This window comes from Phyllobates terribilis, unplaced genomic scaffold, assembly GCF_046119375.1.
Source record: "Phyllobates terribilis strain yellow unplaced genomic scaffold, ASM4611937v1 Scaffold_8__6_contigs__length_399053987, whole genome shotgun sequence".
Taxonomy (NCBI): domain Eukaryota; kingdom Metazoa; phylum Chordata; class Amphibia; order Anura; family Dendrobatidae; genus Phyllobates; species Phyllobates terribilis.
In genome coordinates this window covers 176,887,479-176,898,252 of record NW_027362768.1, presented here as the reverse complement: position 1 = coordinate 176,898,252, position 10,774 = coordinate 176,887,479, and the positions used below count along the sequence as shown (strand labels likewise).

Sequence of the window (10,774 nt, the reverse complement as noted above, 5' to 3'; positions counted from 1 at the left end):
TCGCGAGAGATGTCGTATGGTGGGAAAGTGTGATCCATAGACCCTCATAGGAAGTATGAACGGATAATTAAACAACCCCTTTAAATGGAGAGAAAGAAAAGACCAAAAAAAAAAAAAAATCTATTTTTCAAAAGATAAAAACTAATGAATGAAACTGTAAAAAAAGTTAATAAAGTTATATTAAAAGTACAAATATTACCGATCATTAATTTTAACTTAAAGGTTATACAAAAAAAGTGTCAGTCATTTTTATTTATTTTTTTTAACCTTTCTGCATAAATTGTTACAAATATGGAAAAGTGCTTCAGTCTCAACAACAAAAAAATAAAAATAATAACACATAAAAAGCAGTAGAAATGACACGCTGAATATTCCAAGTCTCAATATGATATACATTTATAAAAATCAGACCAGCATACACGTGTAAAACACGTATGTCTTTCAGGAAAAAAAAAAGTTTTTATCACAATAGGAAAGTTTACAAAACTAAACATATTTAAGAAGAAAAACTGGACGTACGGCCTCCTGCTGCTCCCTCATCATTAGATATACCGGCCATGATCAATATACTAGTGTTGTATATACAGAGAATCAGCGTGCGCCTGTCTATACAATATGATGAGAGGCTGCTGCTGTTCACCACTGCTCCCAGCTAAAGTCATCGCCTCTTCCAAAGACTATGAAAAATCCCAGAATCGTTAGGAAAATCACTGCATTCCCTGCAAGGACCAGGCCACATGCTCCCCAGAGGATCTGAAAAAAAAAATACACAACAAACAATCCAGTAAGAAGAACATTTTCACATGGAACCACTGAAATAATTGCAAGCAAATCGTCTATTTCTGTTGTTATCCTTGGACGCCACCTAGTGGTAAAGTCTCAGCACTACTGGACGGGTTATCCACCCATTCTCGTTTTTTCCTCCCCTTTTAAGAGCCATATTTTTTAACTTTTTTTTCACTATAGAATCGTAGGAGAGCTTTCTTTTTTTTTGCAGGACGAGTTGTAGTTTTGAATGGCACTATACATTTTACCAGAGAATGTACTGTAGAAAAAAAAATCCAAAAATGTATTTTGGGGTTTTCATTGTGTAGTAAGAATGACCTGGATCCTACAGGTCAGTAGGATTATGGCTATAAATAAAAAAAAAAACTGGTAAAAAAAAAATCCCAGAAATTGGAATATAAATATATATGTGCGATTTGTGTTCCCATATTTTGGAGACTTGTTGCTTTTCAATTTTTCCATCAATAGAGCCGCCTGAGGGATTGCTCCTGTGCCAATAAGTATTAATAATGACAAACTGACATTTTTAATCAATAGTATTTTGGGGTAGATAACTTCTTATAGCATTTTGCTTGCTTGGTGCGTTCCTCCTCATAGGGCCTGCTACATACATGCACTATTCTAATCTATAAAACAGACCAGACCAGTGCATGATACAGTTATGGCGTCCATGCAGAAAACCACACATGTGAGCTGGCAAAAAGGGTACAAATGAAACTGGACAGATTAATGAGAATTTCCATGTGTGTATCAGATGTTTTTGTTATTATATTGCAGTTTGGGATGAGATGCTTTTAGAGGCTTTGGGTCTTTTACAGACAGACCTGCTAAAAAGAAAAATTTTAAAGGGGTATTCCCATCTCACAACCTGATAGTATATTGCTAAATGTGCACAATTACTGTATGATCAGTTGGGGTCTGACCTCTGGGGTCTCACAGATCCTGAGAGTAAAAGCCCGACCGCTGATTTAGCCCTGGGCCCTTTTATTAGAGATGCAGAGAACCACAGCACAGCGCTGTTCACTTGTATAGGGTTTTGTTGCAGTTTCCTGCATAGTTGACAGTCGGGATGCTGTTGTGTGGTGGGAAAATAGGAGACTCAGTGCTAAATCAGTGCTGTGGCCTTTTCAGTCTCAGACCCCTGCCAATAAAAAATTAATGGCATATCCTAGCAATATACTATCTCTGCAACATAAAAGCACAGAAGAGCTATAACTGGGGAGAATCATGGGCTCATATGATTCTAGTTACCCGATGGTGGTAAATATTTTCTTAGTTCTCTGCACACTGAAACTGTGCGATGAAAGCTTCTATAAAATCATGTTGCAGTTATTCAGAAACTGCCTCTATGATCACTTCTCCAATAAAATCTGTATTCCTACCTGAAAACTTAGTCCAGATCTCACTGCCCCAAGGATTGTTTGGACAGATGAGATAATAGTCTGGAAAAAGAATCTGCAAGGCCTCCAGAGGTCTGTCCTATTAAGCTATTTAGGAGAGGCGTCAGCACCATCTGGTGGCATTTTTCAAAATTGCACTGTGGTCAGCCAATGGGACCAGCTTATAATGGAGGTGAGCAAATACATTCACCCTGGTCCAGCGGCCATGTCAGCAGTCAGGGGCCGCCGGGCGGGGACCCTGCAGACTGCCTGCCGACCTCCCTGGACTCTTCTGATTTGTAGGCCCAGTACAATGTCATTATTACAGCATGACGAATGCACAATGTTGCATCAGGACTACTAGTCAGAAGAAGTGCCAAGGATGGCAGAAGGTATGAGAGTTCCTGTAGCTTATAAGTCTGTGACTGCATACGTTTGATCCCTGAATGTCTGATCCACTGAAATTGACTCTCCTCAATGAAACATAAAAGGTTTCCTCTCTTATGATTGCACAGAAAGCCAGAACTTGAAGTAGAAGATCCACTGAACTCTAGCAAAATCCGTGAGGCATAATGAACAGTAACGGATCAGTTAATAGAGGACATAAAGGGACCCTCATCCATTATCGTCTTTCGCATAGACTTTAATGTTAACAGATCCAGTTGCTATCCAGACTGAACAAAAGCATTTTGCAGACTAGGTGCTTTGTTCCTGCTAAAAAAAAAATGGATTGCAGCCAAACAGAAGATAGTTTAGGCCATTTCTATCTCCATTCAAATGAATGGATCCTGTACTGAACATTTTATTTTTGTCATCCCACAATGAATCTAAAAATGGATCTAACAACTGGATATGTGAACAGAGCCCAACAACTATATATGTGAATAAAACAAGATTAACCATTCATAACAGATCATGTCACAGCTCACCTCCTCCTTCTCAAACAGGATAAGTCAGGTAATGTATGTACACAGTGACTGCACCAGCAGAATAGCGAGTGCAGCTCTGGGGTATAATACAGGATGTAACTCAGGATCAGTAATGTAATGTATGTACACAGTGACTGCACCAGCAGAATAGTGAGTGCAGATCTGGAGTATAATACAGGATGTAATTCAGGATAAGTCATGTAATGTATATACACAGTGACTGCACCAGCAGAATAGTGAGTGCAGCTCTGGAGTATAATACAGGATGTAACTCAGGATCAGTACAGGATCAGTAATGTAATGTATGTACACAGTGACTGCCCCAGCAGAATAGAGAGTGCAGCTCTGGAGTATAGTACGGGATGTAACTCAGGATCAGTACAGGATCAGTAATGTAATGTATGTACACAGTGACTGCACCAGCAGAATAGTGAGTGCAGCTCTGGAGTATAATACAGGATGTAATTCAGGATAAGTCATGTAATGTATATACACAGTGACTGCACCAGCAGAATAGTGAGTGCAGCTCTGGAGTATAATACAGGATGTAACTCAGGATCAGTAATGTAATGTATGTACACAGTGACTGCACAAGCAGAATAGTGAGTGCAGCTCTGGAGTATAATACAGGAGGTAACTCAAGATCATTTGCGTAATGTATGTACAAAGTGAATAGTGAGTGCAGCTCTAGAGTAGAATATGGGTTAATTTCTGTAGATTATTTATATGTTTAAAATTGTAAAATAGTGCTTAAAGTAGAACACAAGCTTTAATATTTTTTACATTCAATAAATATTTAAAAGGAGCTACTCCTAAAAAATATAATCTAAAAGTTTAGACAAGAGTCATTTCAGCTACTGAAATTCCACACAATCCAGAAAACACGAGATACCGTCAGTACATACCAACTCATTATCTTTTCAAATGAATGGGAATTACAAAAACCCAACTTCAGATGGTCAAGATTTTTTACTCCATACCATTTTGAGGTTAACCTCTTCCATGGGAATCATACATTACGTACCACATGCATCCTGGCAAGAACAATGGGAAGGCCAAATGCGGAGACCACAATCCCAGTGGTGAAGAAGTACGCCAATTCTCGGCAGGCACTGCTCGCTGCATCGCTGTCATCACTGACTCTTGTGGCAATGAAATGTGGAATGGGGCTGATAACGTAAAATATTAAAACAAAGAGGGGCCAATAGGTTCTGAAAAAAAGAAAGAGAATTTAGGTAGCAGAAAGGTAAACTAGGGACAACAATTATTAATCTGGCGCCACTTGAATGGCTGTGAGATAAGCAAATGATAGTCTGGAAGGTTAAAGAGGTGATCTACTTTTAAACTTTAACAGCCAAAAGGCTAAATATAAAAAAAAAAAAAAAAAAAAAAAAAAATCAATCAGTCTTAAATACCATCTCCTGCGCCAGAGCTACTCATCAATGGTCAATGTTTACACAGCTGCAGTGGTGAAGTGACATCTACTGCCTGTGACCACTGCCGCCAATCACTGGGCTACGCTAAAATAGACTGTACAAGACCATTATAGACAGTGATTGGCTGCCATAGTCACGTTCTGTCTATTGGAAGTCATCGCTCCAGCCGTGTGAACAAAGACCGTCAAGGAGCAGAAGAAGAAGAAGCGGTTTCCAAATTCAGAGAAATTGAAAAGTAAAATAAATAAACACATTTCCACCATGTTTTTTTTGCTTTTATGACGTTCATTGTGCAGTTAAAATGATGTAGCAATATGATTCGCCAGGTCAGTGCAATTCCAGTGATACCGAATTCATATGTTTTCTTGTTTTTTTATTTAAGTGGTCAAAAAAAAAAAAAAAAAAATTGAAAAAAAAATGTGTCCCTATTTTCAGAGACCCGTAATGTTTTCATTTTTTTGTTTGATAAGAGCTGTTTTTTGTGTGGCAAACTGACTTTTTTTATTGACATTATTTTGTGGTAGATACAACATTTCGATCCCTTCTTATTACATCCTTTGGCAGAGTTATGGCAACTGAAGATCCACAATTCTGGCATTTCTAATTTTTTTCTCAACACAGCATTTACCGATTAAGGTCATTTTATATTTTGATAGATTGGACTTTAACAGACACAGCAATACCACATATGCTTGTTTTTTTTTTTTAGTTCTTTACTTTTAATGGGGGGGGGATGTGGGATGTGATTTGAATTATTAAAAACATTTTCTTTTTTCACTTTATTTTTTTAGTCCCCTTTGGGGACCAGAAACTGTGGTCGTCTGTTTGCATGTACTATATATGCTGCAATATATGGTATTGCAGTATTTAGTAAAAAAATCACAGTCTCCTAAGAATGCCAGGAACAAGAGCATTGTATATACAGGGGCCTTCTGTAGGACCTAAGCAGCCATATCAACCTGTTGTCACCCCATGATCACTTCTGAGGGTAAGTGGAAAGGCGACACACCCCAGTGCTTAGCTCCACTCCCTGCTGCTGGAGGCAGACAAATACTGGCTGTGTAAGGATATGTTCGCACATCATGTTTTTTTTTCAGCGTTTTTTTTATGCAAATTTTCAGCTGCGTTTTGCAGTACCAGCAAAGTCTATGAAATTCCAGAAATCTCATGAACACATCATATTTTCTTTTTTGTTCAGGATTTTGTGCTTTGCATGTCACTTCTTTCAGCGTTGGAAGTAATGAGTGGTGAAAAAAAAACTCTGAAAAAATGCAGGTGTCAAGTTTTCAGCGTTTTTTGTACATAAACCAGAATGAGATTTTTTTTTCCACTGAACCTTATGTACATGTATAAGAGACAAAAGGACAGTAAAAAAAAAAAAAAAAAAAAAAAAAAAAAAAACGCACCACAAAAAAAAGCAAGAAAACAGCAACAAAAATCCTGAACAACCTCCTGGCAGGAGATCAGGTTTTGCTGTAGAAAATGAACGCAGAAAAAAAACATATTGTGTGAACATAGCCTAACACGGCCAGCGTCAGCCGGGTTTGATGTCGACATGGGATGTTTCAGTACGGCCAATGTCAGGAAGGGGTTAAAGTTTAAAAGTCCCCTTTAACAACTCACATGCCAACCAGAAATATATTACAACATCCTTACTTGTAAGTCTCTAAGGCACATCCCAGCATGAGAAAGGTTAAACCAATGGCTCCACTAAATGATAAGGCGACAAGTGCTAAAAAAACAAATAAAAAAAAATGAAATAAGTGTAATAACCACAATTATCACATACAAGTGTAATGCAGAGTAGATTGTGTGTCCAGAAACGCTTTATATATAAAGTTCAATCAAGCAATAATTTATATATTATCTGATTCGACTGAGGATAATGAGCGCACATGGGGGCACTTATTTCATCGAAACTGAAAGCCAGTTGTATAATATGGCGCCAAAATGAACAAGATGACGCAGGTGACACAAGGCCGAGCTCAGGTGTCCGTTCACACCTTTTAGGAAGTTGACAAATGAAATTCACATGTAAAAGTAATCAGTAATACAAATGGAAGCAGAAGTGCCACGTCAGTCGTTTACGGTATATACCAGAATTCAATTTGGAGCATTAAAAAAAAAAAAAAAACACTATGCGCCTCCATAAAAGAAATGCAATCAAAAGCGGTCACAACACCGTAAGAAAACCAAAATGATACCAATGAAAACTACAGCTCGGCGCGCAAATAACGAGCCCTCAAACTGCGCCTTCATTTGTTAAAAAAAAAGAGTAAATGGCGACACAAAAAAAAAAATTTTAAACAAAGTTTTGAGTTGTTTTTCACCACTAAAATAGTGGAAAAAAAAACCCCGATACAAGTTTGGTATCGCTGTCCTCGTACCGACCTAGAGAATAATGCCGCCAGTCAATGGACAACAAAACCCCAAAATAAGGGTGGAATTGAGTTTTTGTCTTCTTTTTTTTCTCCATTAGACTCAACATTTTTTTTAATTAAACGGTAAAATAAACAGCGGCGTTCAAAACTACCACTCGTCCTGATAAAACCGAGCCATCATACAACTAGGTGGATGGAAGAATAAAAAAAAGTTATGGATCTTGGAAGAAAAGGAGGAAAAAAAGAAAAGAAAGCATGGTCATGAAGGGGTTAAGTCAATTGTTCCAGTTTTCAGCGTTTTGTGCACAGATTTGCAGCAGTTGTTTCATTTACGGCAGGTAACGGTTCGTCCTCGTTACTTTATACACAGGACTGAATTTCGTGCGCCCTGTTTGCATAGTATATAAAGAACCACGCCATACCTTTTATCCCCGCCATGTTGGCGCACGGCTATCTTTGGTACAGTGTTTACACCACAGCTTCCTGACTGTGAGCCAGTGAGAGGAAACAGGAAGTGCTCACAGGAAAGCAAAACGCCGCACTGTGATTGGTCATATTCACCTGTCACTCACGTAACATAGCACCTGATTGGTCGCGTAGATCTCCCGCCTTCGTTCTTTGTAGTTTTTTTTCCCCTTCAGTTGCTGTGAAAACATAGTGACAGAGAGGGCAGATAACCAGAGAGAACGTTCTGATTGGCCGGGAGGAACGCGTCAGGAAGAGTATGGCACTTTTTGATTGGAGGATAGGAGTGGCTTGATAAAGACGTGCGTTTCTATTGGACGTTCTTCTTTTCTGTCAGGGAAGCAACTCTGTGTGACGTCGTGCAGTCAGCTGCTTTGTGGGGAGTCTCCAGTTACCTCATCCATGTTTTTCCTGTGACTTCTTCTCTTCAGTCTGACTGCAGATTTGTCATTTTTCATTTGTAAGTATTTTAGGGCACAAAAAAATTAAATAATAAAAAAATCTGCACCCGTCATATTTGTAAATTTTTTTAGATATTTTCTTTTAAATGTATGATAAAAATGTCCTGATAACATGATTCTCCAGATAGCTACGATTACAGAATAACAAATGTATCATTTTTTGTTGTATTTTTATTTTTTTATAGAACTGTGACTGAAAAAAATCCACAATTCTGGCGATTAGATTTTTTTTAATCTCTTTAGAGTATTTACTGAATGGGTTAATTTTTATATTTTGATTAGTGTTGAGCGCGCATGCTCGACACTGCTCGTTACTCGCCCGAGCATCACGCTACTCGGGATGTTCGGCGAGCACCGAGCATTTCCGGGTTACTCGGGTGGGAGCTCGGGTCTCCGCCCTGCACGTTTGGCGCTCTTTACAGAGCCAATGAACATGCAGGGATTGCCAGCCAGTCACTGTAATGCCGCAGCCATGTTGTTTGTGGGCATTACAGTGATTGGCTGGCCACACAGCGTCACCTCGAGTATTTAAAACCGGGTGCCGCCATCTTGGACACAGTCGCTCCGGATCAGACGGTGTAGGGAGAGTGCTGCTGAGTTAGGGAAAGATATATAGTGCGAAATAGGTAGTGTAGGGTCTCTAAAGCCTGCCAAATCAAACAAACAGTCCTTCTCAGGACTAATATCCATCCCAGATATCAGGCAGACAGGCAGGCTGTATAGGAGACACAGTGGTTATACCAGCAAACGCTGCATTACAGTCCTGTGTGCTCCTGTTTGTCAAATTGCTAGACTTATCACCCCGGTCTCAGGGGCCAGGAAAAATATATATTTTTTCATCTAAATCCTGTATTTTTTTTTTCCTCAGTCAGACTATCCGAATACGCGTCTTATTAACCTTTTGGTATCCCCCCCCCCCAAAAAAAAAAATTGAGTGTGTCTGTGACTGTTCAGACACCAATATATCTGTTTAAAAGAGTCTGGTGTAGGCCAGAAAAATAGAACTGTGGTTTTGCAGTTCCACGGGTCAAATCTCTGTATTATCCTGCTTTTGGCATTTTTTGCCATAAATAAAAACTGTAATAGTGTCTCCCTGACTGGTCAGACACCAATATATCTGTTTAAAAGAGTCTGGTGTACGCCACATAACTAGAACTGTGGTTTTACAGTTCCACGGGTCAAATCTCTGTATTATCCTGCTTTTGGCATTTTTTGCCGTAAAAAAAAAAACAGTAATAGTGTCTCCCTGACTGGTGAGACACCAATATATCTGTTTGAAAGATTCTGGTGTACGCCACATAACTATAACTGTGGTTTTGCAGTTCCACGGTTCAAATCTCTGTATTATCCACTTTTGGGCCTTTTTTACATAAAAAAAAACGGTTTGACTGTGTCGCTGACTGTTCAGCCCCAAATATATCTATTTAAAAAAGTCTGGTATACGCCAGTAAATTAGAACTGTGGTTTTGCAGTTCCACGGTTCAAATCTCTGTATTATCCAGCTTTTGGTATTTTTTCCGTAAAGAAAAACAGTAATAGTGTCTCCCTGTCTGTTCAGTCACAAATATATCTGTTTAAAAGAGTGTAGGCCAGAGAAATAGAACTGAGGTTTTCCTCTTCCACGGTTCTAATCTCCTTTTTATTACCCTTTTTCCATTGATAGTGCGAGTGTAAGCTATTTTACTTAATTTACAATGGGCAAGGCGCATGGCAAGGGACTTGGAACTTGACGTTCTGGTGATGGTGCGTGTAGAAGACGGGGCCGTGGCCAAGGTGAAAATGTGCCACAACCAACTGCCACATCTTCTCGCTCCCACTTCTTGACCGAATTACTAGGGAAGCACACTACAACACCAGTATTGAGAACTGATCAGTGTGAACAGGTTATTAATTGGATAGCTGATAACACTTCCAGTTACCTGGGCACCACCACCTCCGGTCTGTCTTCCACACGGTCAAGTTTTAGTAGCCGTGAGTCTCGACCGCATACTCCTCCTCACCCTGATGCTGCTTCCTCCCACCATGCCGAGTGTCGTCAGACAGCAACTGATCCCACACTTGGACACTCTGAAGAGCTGTTCACTGGTCCATTTCCATATTTGGGCCCCTTGCCTGCTCCGCTTGAAGTGGTGGAAGAGGAGATCCCATGTAGCGATGCCTAAATATTTGAACAGCCACGGCCAGAGGAAGTCGACGCTGGCAATTTGTCACAAGAGGTGGATGATGACGAGACACAATTGCCACGAAGTGAGGAGGAGGATCGTGGTGCGCAAGTGGAAGAGGAGGAGGTGGTGGATGATCTAGTAACTGACCCAACGTGGCAGGAGGACATGCAGAGCGAGGCCAGCAGCACACATGGGGAGGGAGGCAGAGTACCCCAACAGGCAGGAAGAAGCAGTGTGGTGGCTGCACACGGAAAGCGGGCAACAGTTCCCCGTAACACCAATGAGGGACGTTGCCAGTACAACCGGTAGGTCTTCCAGAGTCTGGAATTTTTTTAAAGACTCTGCTGATAACCCCAGAAAGGCCATTTGTACCACCTGCCATGCCAGCATCAGCAGGGGTGACAAAACTACCAGCCTGACCACCACCAGCATGATCAGGCACATGGCAGCAAAGCACCTGACTTTGTGGGTCGAATCTCAGGGTCCACGACCAGTGTCAGCGGGTGTCACCACTGCTTCTTCCGCTGTTGTGCATGTAATAGAACCCCCTGTTGTGCGTGCAAGGCAATCCCCTGTCCATACTGCATGCAAAGATGCCCCCTCCTCTCAGTCTTCACTTGTTATGGCAGTTTCTCAAGAAACAGCATCCACGTCCCACCGCAGGGTTCAATTGTCCATATCCCAGAGCTTTGAACGAAAGCGCAAATTCGCAGCCAACGCCCCACAGGCCACAGTCCTAAATTCGCACATTTCACGACTGCTTGCGTTGGAA

General features: G+C 40.5%; 1 protein-coding gene across 1 annotated transcript; it reads right to left on the bottom strand.

The window, feature by feature from the left end:
* Positions 1-237: 237 nt before the first annotated feature.
* On the bottom strand, positions 238-7,475 carry LEPROT (leptin receptor overlapping transcript). The gene is made up of 4 exons (XM_073643828.1): positions 7,334-7,475; positions 6,187-6,262; positions 4,119-4,305; positions 238-753 (listed from the first exon to the last, which is right to left on the bottom strand). The coding sequence occupies exons 1-4, from the start codon at positions 7,347-7,349 to the stop codon at positions 637-639; spliced, it is 396 nt and encodes a 131-aa protein (XP_073499929.1). The 5' UTR covers positions 7,350-7,475; the 3' UTR covers positions 238-636.
* Between the last annotated feature and the right edge of the window lie 3,299 nt (positions 7,476-10,774).

Coding starts and splice junctions, on each gene's coding strand:
- LEPROT (XM_073643828.1), bottom strand. Junction 4,306..6,186: donor TGTGCCTTAGAGACTTACAA/GTAAGGATGTTG, acceptor TCTTTTTTTCAG/AACCTATTGGCCCCTCTTTG. Junction 754..4,118: donor TTCTTGCCAGGATGCATGTG/GTACGTAATGTA, acceptor TTTTTTTTTCAG/ATCCTCTGGGGAGCATGTGG.